At 34.5% G+C, this 17,724-nt stretch overlaps 2 protein-coding genes across 3 annotated transcripts in view; both read left to right on the top strand.

Moving 5' to 3' along the window:
• Positions 1 to 829: 829 nt before the first annotated feature.
• LOC135687643 (uncharacterized) lies at positions 830 to 6,467 on the top strand. Its single transcript, XM_065204251.2, has 10 exons — positions 830 to 1,066; positions 1,595 to 1,835; positions 2,526 to 2,944; positions 3,501 to 3,593; positions 3,905 to 3,952; positions 4,192 to 4,250; positions 4,465 to 4,533; positions 4,789 to 4,870; positions 5,391 to 5,511; positions 5,772 to 6,467. Exons 1-10 carry the CDS (start codon positions 920 to 922, stop codon positions 6,065 to 6,067), a joined length of 1,575 nt encoding a protein of 524 aa, XP_065060323.2. The 5' UTR covers positions 830 to 919; the 3' UTR covers positions 6,068 to 6,467.
• A 152-nt stretch (positions 6,468 to 6,619) lies between these two features.
• The window catches only part of LOC135687640 (ATP-dependent chromatin remodeler CHD1), a 36,102-nt gene continuing 24,997 nt past the window's right edge, over positions 6,620 to 17,724 (top strand). The window contains exons 1-8 of one of the 2 annotated variants that reach the window (XM_065204249.2): positions 6,620 to 7,403; positions 10,336 to 10,433; positions 12,704 to 12,947; positions 14,491 to 14,577; positions 15,372 to 15,436; positions 16,412 to 16,627; positions 16,756 to 16,883; positions 17,300 to 17,528. In XM_065204249.2, coding sequence (XP_065060321.2) covers positions 7,374 to 7,403; positions 10,336 to 10,433; positions 12,704 to 12,947; positions 14,491 to 14,577; positions 15,372 to 15,436; positions 16,412 to 16,627; positions 16,756 to 16,883; positions 17,300 to 17,528 — 1,097 coding nt within the window. In that variant the 5' untranslated portion in view covers positions 6,620 to 7,373. Of the gene's footprint in view, positions 7,404 to 10,335; positions 10,434 to 12,703; positions 12,948 to 14,490; positions 14,578 to 15,371; positions 15,455 to 16,411; positions 16,628 to 16,755; positions 16,884 to 17,299; positions 17,529 to 17,724 lie in introns of both variants that reach the window. The other variant, XM_065204248.2, reaches the window with a different exon arrangement.

The following is a 17,724-nucleotide window of genomic DNA, read 5'->3' as shown; positions in this document are numbered from 1 at the left end:
CTAAATCCTTCCTGACTCCCTCCTGAACACAAAGTGAAAGGGGCATTCTTCGAATGCAAGAAATTCTTATGATAAAGGCATTAAAGCCTTCTTAGCATCCCAGCATCGCAACTGACTTGAAGGAACCACCCATAGTTACCTTTACTTTTATTCGCAAGTATAGGTGCTGTTAGACAGGGGGTTTAAATTGGGGAAGGGATCAGTTGTTTTCTCGACACAGCAAAGTTCTAGATAAAATGCTATAAATTTATTGCAATTTAAGTTATATCTTACCTAAGATTGTAAAGGGCCTGTTATGGAAATCAACAGGGAAAAGGATAATAAATCTTGTCCAAAAAAGCCAAAGCCCTTTTTTCGTACCTTTTTATGCAGTTAAGCCGCATGTAACTGACATTTTAAAAATCCCTGCTCCCTAGATTAAGGGCGTCGATGAACTGAGGTGGACTTTTTCTTTCACTCAGGAGGGGCTCTAAAATGTTTGTTCCTAATACAGTATAAACTCTGTTTGCTGGTTTCGATGGTCAGTCCTGTAGTTGAAACGGGAATAACTAGCAGATATTTTCATTTCGGGCCCATTTGTGTTGACTCGTTTTTCAATCGTGTCTCCCTGACAACGGATGTCGTCGAGCAACGGCCAACACTGTTAACGTAATTCCCATTAATAAAGTTATCTGCGCTGTTGTATTCTGCGCAGTTGTGATTCATTTCTGCAAACCGAAAAATGCCACGTCAAAATTGACGCATGCGTATCTTGAGATTTATTGCGTCATTGCAGTGATACTGACCAATCAGAACGCAGGAATCATGTCGATATAAAAGCCCTGGGGATAGTAATTTTGGTCAACAGAACAAAGTTTACGTGGAAAGGGGTGGATTTGAAAAGGTTTGAAACATCGAAGCAGCTTGCAGTTTTAGAGAAATGGAGGACGATTTTGAAAGGCCAGACTTTTTTGACGATTTGTTGTCTGATGATGGTTCCTTTGACGCCAAGATGGCGTTACAGAGCAGCCCCGATTCGGGTCATGGCAGCCCGCAAAGCTTCACCTCGTCTGGATCCTCATCAGCTGTAGGCCACTTTTTTTATCTTGTTCTCATTCCTTGTTGCCGATCACATTTGTGTAGCATGTGCTTTCCCCGAAACATATCATGTGTTTGTTTAAAATTTTTAAATATAAGCAAATTTACTTTCATGATTCTTCAGTTTACCAGCCTTCTATTGTATCACATCTAAAGATAATTTCGTAGCTAACTCAAGAATAGGCCTGTCTGCAACATTGCCTCCATGTTTTTTTTAGAGACCTTCCCCTTCGCTCTGCAGAAACTGTTTCCTGCTTCGTCCTAGCAGATGTCATTCTTGCATTTTCTGCAACCTTGCTGTTTTCCCAGAAGTTAGTTCGTTCTCAGCTTTGAATGATACTGCCACGTAATTCGATATATGAGAACATTTTGCTAAAGTCCTTATTCAAGGTAATCGACGTTCAAGTCCGTCGTCGAAGCCATCTTGATGTCTGACACTTCACCAACTAGTTCTTTGCAATTTTTTACGCGAGGCCCTCGACTTGTGAAGTAAGTGCTCAGTGCTTTCTGTTTACAGTTATCATCTGGACAGGATTTTGGCTTTGAGAGCAACGACGATTTTTGGAACTCTCTTCTCAGTGATTTCGGTCCTCCATCTTCGTCTGAAGGCATCACGGAGCTAGAAAATGGCGGTGCGACTTTCGAATGGGAAAATAAACACAGCTACATGGAAACAGATGATATGGGAACCGATGACTTTTTGCAGAATTTGTCGACTGACGAGAATAGTGTTGTGGACAACATTACTGTTGATATAGGTAAAGCCTAGTTTCGTCAGTAAAGGTCTTTTTCGAGCTATTAACATTTTTAGGCCAGGATCCATGGATTGTTTTAGGCTTTGTGGTTTTGTTGATCTGTTTTTTAACATCATCATAACAACAATGTTTCAATAATTCTTTTCACGTTAGAATATGGCTCAATGGGAGAGGCTTTCATTTAAATTTTTCACTGCCAAAATAGTTTTTTAGATTTAGAATCTTGCAAACGCAAAGCTGCCCCTAAAATGGTGATTGAAAATAGAGCATTTAGAGCATTTAGGCCCATTCAGGCTCTATAGAAGTTGCATATAAGCAGGTCTGTAAAATGATGTTTAATTTTCCTCTTTATCAACCAAATGTTGATTTTAGCTTTTAGATACAAGATATTGATATCATACCAAGATTTGTTTTCCTTTTTTGGAACAAAAGTATTTTGGTACAATAAGTAATTTTTATGTAAATTTTGTTTCTATGAAATTTGAAAATAGTCAACAGACTATATAGAAGTAATATGCAAAACTAAATTTTTGCATTAAAAACTGTTTCAGAAAATTAGAATTAGGTCGTTTTTCCAATATATTGTTGAAATTGTGATTGATATAGACAAAATGCTTGAACCTTGTTTGTAATTTGTATGGAAAAATGTATCTCTTATTTGCACCCACATTTTCAACCATTTCTTTGTTGCAGGTTGGAATACAGAAAATGATGGCATCAAATGTACAGATAACATAACAGATGTCAAAACAGAATGTCCATCTTCCCCCGAAACAATAGAGGAAGTTGAAAGTTCCATGCAGAGTAAGGAAAAGACAAATATCCCTGCAAGAACAAGCAACTTTGTTATAAATACTGTTCCTGGATCAAATCAAGTTGTTGTCTCTGCTGGTAACAAAATGGTTCCGATCAGAGGGATCTTGCTAAAGCCAGTCTGCTCTGCAGGCACCACCACATTGATTTCAGTTCCATTGTCTCTTACATCAAATGGCACAAATTTGCAGACTGTTGCTACAACAACGCTCAAAGTTGCAGAAAAACAGAAACCAGCTGTTGAGAAGAAAAGTGATACAGTTGCAATTAAACTCACAGAGTCAAGAGGTGTTAGCAAGGTATGTCTTTTACTTTTCCTTTTTTGTGAGATTTGTTGAAGTCTAAGTTTTTTTTTGTCTCAGGTCTCAAATATACATTATGGTTCAAATATTTCTGTTTTTAAGGTAATGGCAGACCTTCGCAGCATTTCTGATTCAATTTGCTTTCTGATTTTGATATTTTGCAAAACGCCTAGGTGCTTTGAATGGATCTTCTCAAATATTTAATGCCTTTTTTTTGTCTTGAGTGGAACCTAGGTAATGAGTATAGCAGATGCCTAGGTAATGAGTATAGCAGATGCAAAACGCCTAGGTGCTTTGTATGGATCTTCTCAAATATTTAATGCCTTTTTGATTGTCTTGAGAGGAACCTAAGTATGATAAAGATGCCTGATTAGAAATCAGTATCCTGCAAAGCCCCTATTTCTCTATGCCAGTGCTTCCACTCAAGGTTGCATCTCAGTGTCATTTGCTTTGTCTTTTTTGCTTTATAGGGTTTCTAGATATTGTGTCATGAATCTTAACAGTAGATTTGTTTATCAAATTGTTTCACAGTACTTATGCCTGTTTTTATTAGGGAGTTGGTCCTAATCTACTATTAACTGATGAAGAGAAGAAACTGCTTGAAATGGAAGGTGTCACAATACCAACAGATACACATCTTACTAAGGTAGAACTTGTAAAATTTTTACTGTTTTTTTCTGTAAGTCACCCAAAAGCGTTTTCCCATTTTAAGAATGGCAAGGTACAGTCAAAAACAAAATACCTTGAATTTACATATACCAGCTCAATTCTAAGAGTTTATCTTTCAAAAGTCCTTCTGTGATAGCATCAAACTGTGTTTATTATAATCGAGCAAGAACTTGCATATGGACATGAAATAACTCCTAATTCCTTCCTTACCTGCATTTTTAGTGATGCATGTGAACTATGTGGTGTGTCTTGGTATCCTGGATCTTTATAAGAAATTATTTTTTGCAGGCCGAAGAAAAAGCCCTTAAGAAAGTTCGAAGAAAAATTAAAAATAAGGTACATATATTACTATATGTTTATTAAATTGATTACCTCTTCTTTAAAAAGCAATCGCTTTGTTAATGTCAATATTTGAATGAAGTTTTGCATTTCATCCATTTGTAAAATTCCTTTGATCTGTTTTTGCTGATTTTTTTGCAATTGAGAAAATTAAAGGCATCTTTAGCTGAAAAATATGTACCTCAAGGTGAATTGTTATGTGTGTATTAACTTTATATTTCTTTATTCATTTATAGCAATCTGCCATGGAAAGTAGAAAAAGAAGAAAAGATTATACAGACAACTTAGAAAAAAGGTTAATATGCATTTCAATATATATTAAAATGTATTTTATATATATATGTATATAGATAATTCTATGTATGTTAATTATATATCTCCTTTTTATCTATTTAAATTTTTTTCGATTTTTGGGTGCAATCTCGTTGACTATCAGGTTTTTTAAGCATGTGTAGTTTTGTAGTTTTTTGTCAGTAGACTTGTTGTTAATCCTTTTTGTTTTTCTACAGAGTTAAACAGTGCACTGAAGTCAACATGACTTTGAAGAAGCAAGTAACAACATTGACAGAGGAAAACAGGTATATACATCCCCAACTGTATATTTTTCTGTCGAGATACCTAACCCTCTTGGACCCTAAAGAACACATCTACAGTATGAGTTGAAAAAGTTGATTAGAAATGTGCTTCAAAGGTCAATTCTAATTTAAATTTTCAGTGTTTCATTTTTGACCTCAGAATTTGGGTTTCTGAAATAGCATACAGCAAGGCATCAAGAAAGTTGTTTCTTATTGAGAATCTGTATTTATCTGTAAAGGTTAATTTTCTTATTTCAGATCTTTGCTTGACCAGCTGAAAAAATTACAAAGCCTTGTTGCAAAGCAAACCAAATCAGCCCAAACAGGAACATGCTTAGCAGTAAGTTTGTTTTTTATCTTGGATATGGTTAAAAAATGTGTCATTTCTAAAACAAGTGCAAGGACTGGTTTTTGTCATTCCAAAACTGCTGTTTTTGTGTAGCTTATAGATTTGAAAGCAAGGCTAACTGTGATTCAACGAAGAAATAGCATTTGCTTGTATGATAAAATCCCAGCCAGTTTGTAACACATTTTACTAAGTTTGCACGTTTTGGGGGGAATATTTCCTGTTACAAAGGTATTCCCTTTATTTGTGTGTTACTGTGAGTCTCTTAGTTTCCAAATAGGTTTCTCTAGATGCTTGTTTTGTGGGGTTTTTATTTTCAAATTACCATTGTTTTGAAGGAAGTAAACATATTCTCATTGGTTTTGGCTGTTAATAAAATTTTGTAACATTTTTCATTTTTAACACAATTAATTATCAATATGTATCTATAATTTTTTATTTTATGGACATTTCTATTTGTGATTGTTTTATGTTTGGTAGTATTTTTTTAAAATGTGCATCTTTTTCCTTTCAGGTTTTATTGCTTTCTTTTGCACTTTTTGTATTACCATTCAATCCAATGAATTATGGAAAAACTGGAGTTCAGAATACTGGTCCTTTGTCAGCTTCTGTTGACCCATATTCTTCCAATATTGGTAAGAACTTTATTCTTAATTTCACAGTCTTTTTATCTTTGTTTTTAGTTAATTCTCTGCCTATGTTTAATACTTTTTTGTGTCAACTAATATGTAGAAATATTACTATAGCATAAATACTTGTATATTAAAATATTATAATACATATAAATATTAACTTGTACATAAATATTATAAATAGAAGGGAACTGTTTTTTTACTAAGAACAAAAACCATCTATGAAGATATTTTTCTCTAAGCATACTGCTTCTTGTTTATAGTTCGATCAAGAACGATACTGCAGTACAATGAAGATACAATTGAGAATGACAATTACGAAGAGTGGAATGCTTCAAATGTGCTGATGAGTAAGATTTCATCATTGCTTACACGGAATGAGAATTCGCATGAAAATGAAAATGATGTTGCGTTATCTGAAAGCATCAACTTTCAAAACTTGAAAAATAATCCACAGAGTGAAATTAAAACATCAGAACAATACCAGCATATAATTGAAATTAACAAAAATGATTTTGATAGCAATTGGAGGACTTCGACTTATGCAGATGAAATTTAAGTAAACAATTAATTTATGTTATTGTAATTTAATACACATTGGCTGTCCCACAATGGAGGGTACCATATGCTTATAGGTTATTTCTATGCAGCAATATAGTTACTCCTTGTAAACAGGTAGGACATCATGTGTTCAATTTTCATGTAATGTGCTAAAAATAGAGTGACATCTTTTACCAGGATTAGACAGTTTTGGCTGGGTACAAACATGCCTCTGTAAGTGGGCCTTTAGCTGGTCATTACTTTAACTGGAATTTGTATGGATTAATTGTTAATGTTTTGTAAATATAGAAGCAGACTGTAATAACATTAATTAAGATTTGTAAATATAGAGAGAAGTAACAATGTTTTGAAGATAACAAAAAATGGGGTTTTGAAATCTCAAAAGCATCTTGAAATTACTTTTGTCTTTCATTTTAGCTTATTTTCTTAATAAGTTATTTCTTACACAGTCTAAGTTAGTTTTTTCAATAATGAAAAAATAAAGGTCCGTTTGAGAAGTGATTAATTAAGGACCAAATAAGAAATATTGAAGTGACAAAGTGTGCCATTGTGGTATGCAGAAGCTTTGAGAATACACTCTTTTTATGGGTTTCGAACACCAAATGTTTTATGTTTCTCATGATTTTATACAGTTTATCTATTTTTCATTTTTGTTACCTTTATTTAACTTACCATTACCATTTCACAACATTTTTAATTTATTTGCCATAGTTATTTTTTATGTGTATGTGATCTTTTATCCCAAATAACAAAAAATACCATTTTTTTAAAAATTATGTTATTTGTTATATTTATTTCATGACTTTTAATAGTAATAGTAAAAAAATATTCTTAAAATTAGATCTTATATGTTATATTTTAATTTTTGTTAGGTTGTTTATCAATGTTGTTCAAGTCAAAAATTGAAGTTTTTTGTAAAGAGTATTAGTTTTGGACCTTTTTTACTTTATATTTTCATTCATAAGTCATTCTTCTTTATTATATTACATAATTCCTGCTATTTTTTTGTTCAAAGCACCCTCATGTTTGTGGTTTTAATCATGGCCATGTTGAATTTCCTTTGTCATTCTTTCATAGCTTCCAAGTTAACTTGATGGCCTTCTCTAATACCTTTTCCTGGTCTATTAACACTTATTTTATTATTATTATTATTATAATTTCTCCAATTTGGGGTTTGACATTCAATCACATGTGTGACACGTGTAATATACCAGGTTGCATTGCGATTTTCCTTATCGGCCGAATTTATTTGTACGGCAAGAAGGCAGTAGAACGTCGTCCAACTTGCTTATTCGTACTGTTTGATGGCTATGCCCCCCATCTTAGACAGTCAGGTACTTAAATTTTCATTGTTTTAATTGAGTTTTTAGCTCCATCTTTCTAGATATTACCTTATTTGCAGTAAAGTCACTTTTGCTTTATCAATTTCCAGATTTTATCCCGCCCGTGTCGATATTTAGGCCATTTTGTCAAAGTTCTTCGGATCCCAGTACGGGGGTCAATGGGCCCAAAGATCAGCCTCAGTCAGCCATTACTACTTCCTAGGGGATCACCGAAATGTTATAGTTTATATTTTCCTTACTTATTTCATCCTAAGTTAGTATTTTCCGTCCGGACTTGACGTGCTCCTCGCTCGACCGCCCCTGTCGTAGTTTTAATTTCATCCCCTCAGTCACTTTTTTGTTAAGACCACACTACTTTTATTGAATGATATCAAACCCCTACTGTTTCCAAGTGTGTCTAAAACTACCCCTTTATAACTTTGCTTTTTTGTCTTTCATAAGTTTTGCTTTTAGATTAATTTGGGAAGACCTTCCTTTATCGGGCGGCTTCTTCCTTCGAGCCTTCTGGCGATTTGATTTGAGTTGAACATGAAACTTGCTCGATCTACACAACAGACAGTAGCCCTCCTTCGTGTACTTAAGTACAATGACAACCTACCATTCAACGATCGGTGATTTTTCAACAATTTAAGGGTGAATTGCGATGTTCTGTGGATTTATTTATGTAAACTATACTTCCACGCACGGATGAGAATTGTCGGCCATATTGGTTTCGTCGATTTTTGTAAATCGCACTTCTTAAGTGGACACTTCGGTAGCCAAAGGATCGTCTCCAGGAGGGGACCTGACTTTGAATTCAAGAAATGGCGGGAAAACATTTTTATGAGATGGAAAATGTTTCGCTATAAGATTTTCCAGCATTCTGCAAAACACATTGAGTCCAAATTTATTTATCAAATTCCAGTATGGAATGGACTTTGAAGAAACCACACAGCTCGTCTTCTTTCAAGTTTACTTCCTGTCATGAAGGGGCAATGCCCCAATATATAGGCCCATTATAGGCCTAAATAATAATATTTTACAGCTGTAACGTTTTTTCTAATATTTCACCATCCAAAACCTATGAATTTGTTGCTTAAGGCCAGAAATAAAGCATCAGTCTTGACGTTTTTCTAAAGCAAGGAGGCAATGTTCACATATACATTTATCAGCCCAGCTTCATGGAAATAATTTTCTAAAATTCATTTGATGTTTGTAGATTTTGAGCTTCTTTAGGTCATCTGTAATTTTCTCTCTAGCAGGCTAATCTGTCTAAATTTTGAGGTGTGTTGTTCAACTGATTGTGGTTCTTTTGAATTTTTGGCTGCTGTATTATAAAACATAGTTTATTTATTTCCAAGAAATTGTGACTGGAGGTAAATTGCTAAATGAACTAAAATGCAAGACATCAGTGGTTAATTGAACAATTGGCCTTTTGCTTGCTTTGTATGTCTATTTGATGTGCTTGCTTTACTTTATTCAGAATAAGGTGTTAGAAAGCAATTCTATAATCAAAATTGTTATTATTTTTCATTTCATGGCTATCTTGATTTTTCTGGCACATTTTCTGATGTGTATTACAACAAGTCTAGCAGAATTTCAGGAATTAGCATTAATTTGCTAGTGTAGGATTACTGCCCTGTTTGTTATAAGGTAGATATGGTTATTGTTGTTTGTCTAGAAAATGTCAGATTTTTTAAAAACATACATCAGTTTTAGAGTCTCAACTCTCTCCTTGATTATGATAATCATTCTCAGTTTCCACCAACCTGCTTCCTGAAGTAAATCATTGGTTTCTTAGAGTCAAGACTGAACTCAAATTCAAAATCTTTTCCTCCATAACAACAAGTTAATGATGATATACTTAAACATAACAGTGAATATATTTTATTTCAAAACTGTTCTTATAAATTTGTTTTAAAATGATATAAACTATAAACTTGTAGGCTTCAGGAAATGTCTTAGATTTCACATACTACCAAGAATAAAGTTTGGACAATCAACAGAAAAATGTGTAATTTTGAATTAGGAGCAGAACAAGGAAACAAAGATTTTTGTTTATTATGGCTTTATAATAATAATAATAATAATTATGTTATAATGAGGGATAAGGAGGCCATTGGCCTCTTAAACCCTTTAGCGATCATTTTTAAGTGTATTCATAGTTGTACTTCTGGTTCCCGCAAAAATCGTCATATAATTTCTCAAATTCTATAACTGACTTGGCATTGACTATGGTTGCTGGCAAATTGTTCCTTTTGTTTATTGCTCTGTTTGAGAAATAGTTCTTCCTCAGGCTCGACGATGAAGCAAACTTGAAAAGCTTGAGATTGTGTCCTCTTGTAACTGAACTTCATTCAAAAAATACTTTACTATCAGTATCGACCATGCCATGTAGTATTTTGAAAGTTGTAATCATATCTCCACGTCTTCTTCTATAGCTTAATGTTGGGATATCGAGGAAAAGTTCATTGCATTGAACTTTTTGTTCAAACAGATTTGTTTTTGAGTTCCTTCACCAACTTTTTATAAATCTATGAAAAACTCATTGGGCAACAACTCACCTCTTTGCAATATAAGCATTTTGGGATAAGTTTATGATATCTAAGCAGTCAATAAAAGGCATTGAGTCATAGTAAATAGGCCTTCTCTATAGAAGGGGGTCATCTGGTTTCGTCTTGATCGTTGCAGTTTCATGTGATATCAGCATCAATTGTTGACAACTTGCTATTGATGGAAACTGTTTTGTTAATCAGCACGAGGTGAGTTCATGTGACCAGTTGGTCAACCAATAGCATTGCAGCACCAAAATCGTGACTCTGGGAATTTGGGTACATTTGGTTATACCTTGTCCCTTTATCATGACTCAATGCCTTTAAACTAAGGTCTTTCGCATCATTCATTGTGGGATTGCAAACATCAGCTGTTGAGGGATCTTTTTAAGGAGGCTGGTCATTCAAGTTGTGATGAAAGCTCCCATGAAGAACTGTTTGTTGAAGAAGAAAAGGAAACGAAAGAGTCTTGGGAAGAGGACTCTTCAAGGTAATTTCTGCGTTAATTGCAGACTTGATTTACATTTAAATAATTTTATCAAGTATTGTTATATATAAATATTGAAATCTTATTAGTATTTTTATATTGTCTGTCTAGCCTCTCCTTGATTATGATAATTCTTTTCAGTTTATTATGATAATTCATCTGATATGGTTGATTGTTATTTGTGTTACTTTGAGAGCACTGAGCTGTGTTAAAGAGATTATACCAAGGTTTGCAAGAATGAACTAAATTGAAGATATCAAATAAAATGATTTGTGTAAAACATGGTGTCACTACACTGATATTGAATTCATAATGTGTAGATTTCACAAAATAGGTTTTTTGGTAAATTTAAATTGCCTATGGCTTTCAATAAGGAATGACTGCTAGTGTGAAATGTGTTTAAATACTCTTTTGAAGGACAATCTTTTAGTGTTAGTGAAGGTAAAAGCAATTACTTGAAATACCTTCAGCCATAATTTAACTCAAATTACTCATTTTTTGTGATACTATTCGACAAAGAGTCTTTCAATACTTGATTTTAAATCACTAAAGTTTGTATTAAAGGGCATTAAGACATTATACAGAAAATGTTTGCACGCTGGCAAAACTCAATATAATAGCTCTATTTTCAGTGACAGTTGAATCGGGTAAGGCAGGAATATTCAATCGGGATTGAACATCATCTGGCTTCGTGGAGGTCTTTGTTCTCTATACAGTAGTTGACATGGTAGTTGTACCGTGAAACCTGCCTTTTTTAGCTAAGCCCAGATCTTGTCAATCCATTATAAGTGAATATTGTGTTTAGAGTCACACAGATAACCAGTTTTGGCATCTCAAAATATTATTTGCCTACAGACGTATATTATGCTCCCCACAGGTTTTATTAAAACAACCATAGTAAAATGGAAAAGCCTTTCCTAATTGAGCTTGAAATAACATTTTTTTATTTATATCTGTTTTTAAAACATGTTCATATGAAATCATAATGTTGAAAGCCATAAAGAAATGTGTCTTTGCTATAATTTATTTGTTTTAAAGACCTTTCATGTAGTCATAGTACAATATTGGTTCAATCTGTCTAATTTCCCGTTTTGGTGAAACCATACAATGGATTCCCACCGCCTCTTTCCTATTTATTTTGGCTAATTGTTTGTTCTTATATTTTTTCTTCGTGTTATCACTTTATTCTGTGAAGGATATGTAGAAACCTGTTTGGTAGAAACTTTTTGACAAACTTATCTCTAGTCCTGTGCATCTTACAGCAGGTGATAATTATCAAAGCATGAACATATCAATTATTCATTATTGTTTTTCTCATTTTTGCAAGCAGACAATGAACTTGCCACTTGCTTGGCCCAAATTTTACATTTAGTGAAAATGATAGAAAATTAGCAGGTAGCATTACTAATACAGATTTGAAGCTTACCATTTTTGTTTAGTTTGGCGATTTCCTTCCGTGCAGAGAAAGCCTAAATAAATAGTGTGGTCAAGAACCAAGTCTTGCCCGCTGAAAGTCTTGTTAGCTTTTAATCTGTATTTGTACAAGAGTCTGTTTTAAAACACTCAAGAGTTCAGTCTGCAGGCCAGCTTTAGGAATAGAACAATAGATAGTTGATATTCAGAAACTGTATGCAACTTTCAGCAATAAACAACAATTAATCCCAATTTTTGTCCTATCTTAAAATGCCTCTTGTTGGAATTCCATATGAAACAAGATAAAGTTTGTTTGTTTTTTCTTTCAATTTTTAGGTAGCTTTGAAAGAAACTAATATAGCAAAATACTTGCTTAAAAACAAATGCAATTTGACACATCCAATTTTTAAGTCTCTTCATTATTTGAATACTTTGAGCTAATTAATCCTGTTTCCAAAAGGAAGAGGAACCATCCCTCTTTCCTTCTTCGAAAGTCCAGCAAAGAGCAATGACTCTGTCAAAAAGCTATCATGTGGTTGTCTACTTATGTAAATCTTAGCAAGAGTGAATTTAAAAGTTTCTTTGTATCTTAATTTGCGTGAAAAACTTTGTGATAAATGTTGGTGCACACTTTTTCAGAAAAAAGTCTAGTATAAATTTTTTATTGCCTTGCTTGAACTAAACAAACTGTGCTTTTGTTTTATTTAAAAATGATTTAATGATAATGGTCTGACCTGGGCCTTTAGTTGGCCCAGATCAAGTGGTGATGTGAAACTTGGATCTAGTGTTCCCTCAATTTTAATATGAATAAAAGATTGAGAAAACCCTGAAGTGCTAAGAAAAGTTGTTTACCTCTTCAGCGCATCTGAAGGTGAATCTGGTTCGGACAATGAAGATGAAGATGAATCAAATTCTGATGTGTCTGTAGATGTCACATCAACTAAGTCTTCTGTAGCAACCTCAGGAAGAACAAGCAGAAATGAAAATGACATCGATGAAGAGAATGGCGATGAAGATGATGATAATGGCCAAGAAGAAGACTCCGATGGTGACAGCAAAAATGCAGATGAAGATGCTAAAGGGATTAAAGATGCAGAAAGCAAGGTATCTTATTTTGCCATGTTCTGTCGAGGTTCAGGCCTTTTGAGAAGAAGTCACAAGGTTAATCAAGCTCCTCCACAGGTGCCTAGGAGGCTCAATGCAATAGATCAATTGAGTGCTTATTCCTACTAACTATATTATAACATGTTTTGTCAAATTAAATTAATCGAATAGTGAGCAAAAAAACCTCAACTCACCAACTTCTGTTGACTACTAATTAAGCTATAAAGGTGTTGAATTTAGCCATGTATTTTTCCTAGGAGCTCAACTAAGCATCTGGAAAGTTAATGATGTCAGTTTTTCAAGTTCCTACTTTTATTCCTCACAAGGCATTTTTTCTATATGCTACAAAAAGCCAGAACATTTGACAATCATAATTAAGCTGTCATCCGCTTATATTATCTTGCTGTTTTTGCTGAATTTTTGAAAAGGACATTTTTCCAAGTTTCCCTTAATAATTTTTCTCTTCCTCACATTGTTTGTAAAGACTTTCCATAAACTTATACATGAATATCCTTATAAATTAGAACTGATTTCTCCATAACTACAAGCCAATGCCTTTTTTAAACATAAGACAGCATCTGTCTTTGTTATCATTTTCCCCTTGATAATTTTTTCCCCCCAAAGTCTGCTGTTCTTATCTTTCTTGCTCTTTTTCATTCATGTTAGCGTCTCCTTTAGCAAAGATAGATCACTAGCCTGCTATATCATCACTCAACTGCATTGTAACATTGATTTTTGCCACCTGTTCACCCAGAACCAATTGATTATCTATGATGTGTCAGAAACCTCTTTCCCAACATTCACACACATTTTCTCATAACACACATTTTATTCCCAGACCTTAACTGCTTAACAACCACTTATTGCTCTCTAGATTTTTAAAACCTGTCTTCTTTCAAAATCAAAATAAACTTGATCTAATCTTTGTTTTTTCTAAGCTTCACCCTCTTCCCTTGTTAGGGCTTTGGTATGGGCTTCCTTGCCGTTTCCCTACCATGATCAACTAAAAAAATTTATGGCTGGGGGGGCAGTGATGCTAGAATGCAGCCATCCTACCCTTCACAGGGCCTGCACCACAAATTTGAAAGTTGGGGGGGAAAGGCTAAAAAGTAGGGGGCCAATGGTTCTTACCCCTTATACTACAGCTTGAAAACTACTTGCTTTGCACAAAAGGAAGGGGCCATGGCAACCCCCCCCCCCTCCCCACTCGCACAGGCCCTGCCTCAATATTATTGGCTACGGACCAGCTTAACAACCTTTATCAGTAGTCTTAAGGCTTTCAAGGTGGATGACATTTGCAAACATTTTTGTGTGTGTGTGTGTAGCTATGCTTTGGTTTATAAAACAGGGTGATATATCCCCGGGTTGTTGGAGTTTAGAAGGCGGATATTACAATTATTAGAAAGCTGTCCCTCTCTGCAAGTGTTAGGTTTTGATTTACAGAAGCAGGTGCAATATCACATCTCTTTCTTCAATGAACCAATGAAGGCTTGAGGAAACGTAAACATGACATTATTTTGTAATGTGACATGCCTCTTTTCAGTTTTGGGAACAGAACCCAGAAATATATGGTATTCGAAGATCTTCACGTGCAAGGAAGGAACCAGAAAGGCTCACTATCAAACAAAAGGTGTTTTAAATTATCAAACCCTTAGGATATTCAATTACTTTCCTTCATTTCTATTCTGATGTTTATGAAATTTCAAGTGAAGTGTTCAGTATCAGGGGGCTTCAAGATTGGGGGGGGGGTCACATTCCCTACACCCCCGGCAGCTACGTCCCTGAGTGAATAAGTGTAGCTGGTCTTAGTTGAAGATTTTTCGAGAAGAAGAAAATTTTCCTCAATCTGTTTCTGAATACAGGTGTAATATGCGTTTTGGTACCCTATGCAAAAGTGTAAAATTGTGAAAGGCAATGTGTTTTAAACCATGTGATTTCATCGTAGTTTAATGTTATGACACGTTATAATTAACAAATTTAACACAATGCTTTTTGAGTTTAAAATTTCACACTTTTGAGTCGCCATTAATGATGTACTTTCTGGTACCCTATTTTTTAAGTGCTTGGATACGATTTTGCATAACCAAAATTGCCATGCGTTTGAGTCCCGGACCGAATTACATGAGGTTGCCGAAACTGGCATGCTACGTGAAAATTAAATATACAAAGACCGCTAATTCGTAGATCAATGCACTCTTAAGACGTGATAGGCATTTACACAACTTTGGATTGGTTCTATCTTGATCCTGACATTATACTCGTGGAAAATTTCTTTCCAGACAACCAGCAGAAATCAAGACTTCAAACATGTTACTTTTCTTGTTTATATAGTGGCTTGTTTTCTTTTTTAATTAAAACTTTTTTATCAAAGTCTGACATTTTCATATTTTCATTAAAGTCACGCAGTAAGTTTTTTTGTCATAGGAACAAAGTGATAGTGAATCCGATATCCGGTCAAGACGGGCGAAGAAGAGAAAGAAAAACAAAAGGTCAAGGCTCAGCTCAGGGTAGACATAATCTCTGTCCTTAATTTAAACCATAATCTTCAAAAGAATGAAAATATTCGTGATATTTAATTTACTTTTTATACCCTTAAAAGACTGAATAGAATCTCGTAAGCTCTTGTATTTCATTTTAACATTTTAGGTCAGTTTCCGCTTGACAATATATTGGGTATTTCCTGATCTGTTCATTGAACGAACAAGTATAGTAGATTGAAAAGAAACCCCAATTAAAAATTAATTAGAATAAGAATGAAATTTTCAAAAAATCAAATGCCGGTGACAGTGTTATGTGTAAAGTCTTGTTTATTGTGTAGTCATTAGCAAATCGTTTATTCTTCAAAAAAAGTAAATTAAAAGGTGTTTCTTTTCGGTCTCAAAGATGGTCTTCTCCTTTTTCGGAGATGCAATTATATCATCAAAACCAAGGCAGAGATTTTCGAATCGATACCCTATGATAAAACCTATATTGGCAAAACCTTATTCGCAGCGCTTTTCTTTTGAAAATTGAGGATTGCACAGAGATTTTAGAATTCTACCTTAAATATTTCTCGAAGTTATTTTAAAAGTCTTTCATTATGCTGGGTATGATTAATGACAAAGTTTACATCTAGAAGTTTATTTATCCGATCATTATCACTTAGTTAGTTAGTTTATCTTCGTCAATCAAATTAAGAGCCATCATATCTCTAGATTGCTATCACTGTTTTTCTTCCAAATTATATTGCTTCTTTGGGTGCTAAGTTTCAGGTAGTATTGTGGCCAAGCCAAATTTGGGGGGGGGGTGTGGGTTGTGCATTCAATCGTTTCTCTTGCATTTTTCAGTTAGGGATATATCTGGTAATCAATTACCAAACTTCTCTTGAGCCATGATTCGTCACTTCCAATTCAATGTGCGGCCATTGATGAAGTTTATGCATATTTCCTATAATATTAATTTCTATTCTGTCCCGCTCTTTGTAGAAGCTGGCCAACCTTGAGTAGCGGTAGCGACAGTGAATCAAGCAGTGATTATGGTCAGAGGCAAAAACCCAGACCAGCGCCACGGAAGCGAGTTCCTACTAATTCCAGATCGAGGAAAAAGGCGTCCTCCAGCTCAGCCGGTGATTTTGGCAGAGCCTCCTCCGAAGAGGAACGAGATAATAGAAAAGCCTCTAGGCGGTCAGCTTCAAAAATCAGGTATTGTTAGAATGCATTGATTATATGTCCATTAATAGTTTAAGTGCATTGAAGGAATAAATATTATCATCTTTGTTCTTTATTGTGAAAGTTATCCAGCGAATCTCTGAATTTCATTTGCATTACAGCTACAAGGAACACAGTGATGGTACAACAGACGAGGATGACGTCATTGAAACATCTGGTATGCCTGAGATACCTGATGATGCAGAAACCATAGAGAAAGTCCTGACCCATAGATGTGGCAAACCAGGGGGTTAGTCTCATTTTCATTGTTTTTTATCTACTCACTTAGTATTTAGACTTTAGATTGGCATATTAAAGCTCGTCTATGCGTCTTTTATATCATATTGAACAAGTCAGGGGAGAGGAGGGGGGTGTTTAAGCACTCAAAATATGGCAGTTTGTCCTAACTAGGCTAGCAACAATTGAATCGTTTTATGCATACCAATACATGATTGATTATTTGGCTAGTCTATCTACTGAATCAACTGCTGGGTGCAAAAAACAATTTCCCTCTTATTGGCATTTAGAAAGATTCCATTAGGTATTTCGTCGAAGATAGGAAAGATGTCTTTAAGGTATTTCATTGCTAAGAGGTATTTCATTGCATATAGCATTTAGTTACTATGAATGTTCTGAGAAATGAAACTAATCTCTATTTTGATTTAGTTATTGGTGCCGTGACCACGATGTATGCCCCTGAAGCGAAAGATCTCGCTCAAGCTAGCTTACCAGACCCCAAAACGGAGCCGACTGAGCTGCAGTTTCTGATAAAATGGAAAAACTGGGCACACATCCATAACACTTGGGAGACTGAAAAATCTTTGACTGAACAGAAAGTGAAGGGATTGAAAAAACTTGCCAATTATATAAAACGAATGGATGAAATCAATAACTGGTAGGAAAAAAATATCTTCAATCTTTGTCTTTCCAACCATATTTTTGTGTTAGTTGATAGAAGTACAGCTCTTAACCCAATAACTTTACCTTCTTATGTTAATTCCATCTGCATCTTTTGCTGTATCTTCGGCTATAGATATTTTAGCCTGTATGTTTTGCAACAAACAAGATCTCAAACAAACTCAGTTTTTGGT

The sequence above is a fragment of the Rhopilema esculentum genome, chromosome 20 (genome assembly GCF_057945365.1).
Source record: "Rhopilema esculentum isolate cy_ngs chromosome 20, ASM5794536v1, whole genome shotgun sequence".
Lineage (NCBI taxonomy): Eukaryota > Metazoa > Cnidaria > Scyphozoa > Rhizostomeae > Rhizostomatidae > Rhopilema > Rhopilema esculentum.
The sequence above is the reverse complement of the archived record's forward strand: the minus strand, read 5'-3'. Positions and strand labels throughout refer to the sequence as shown.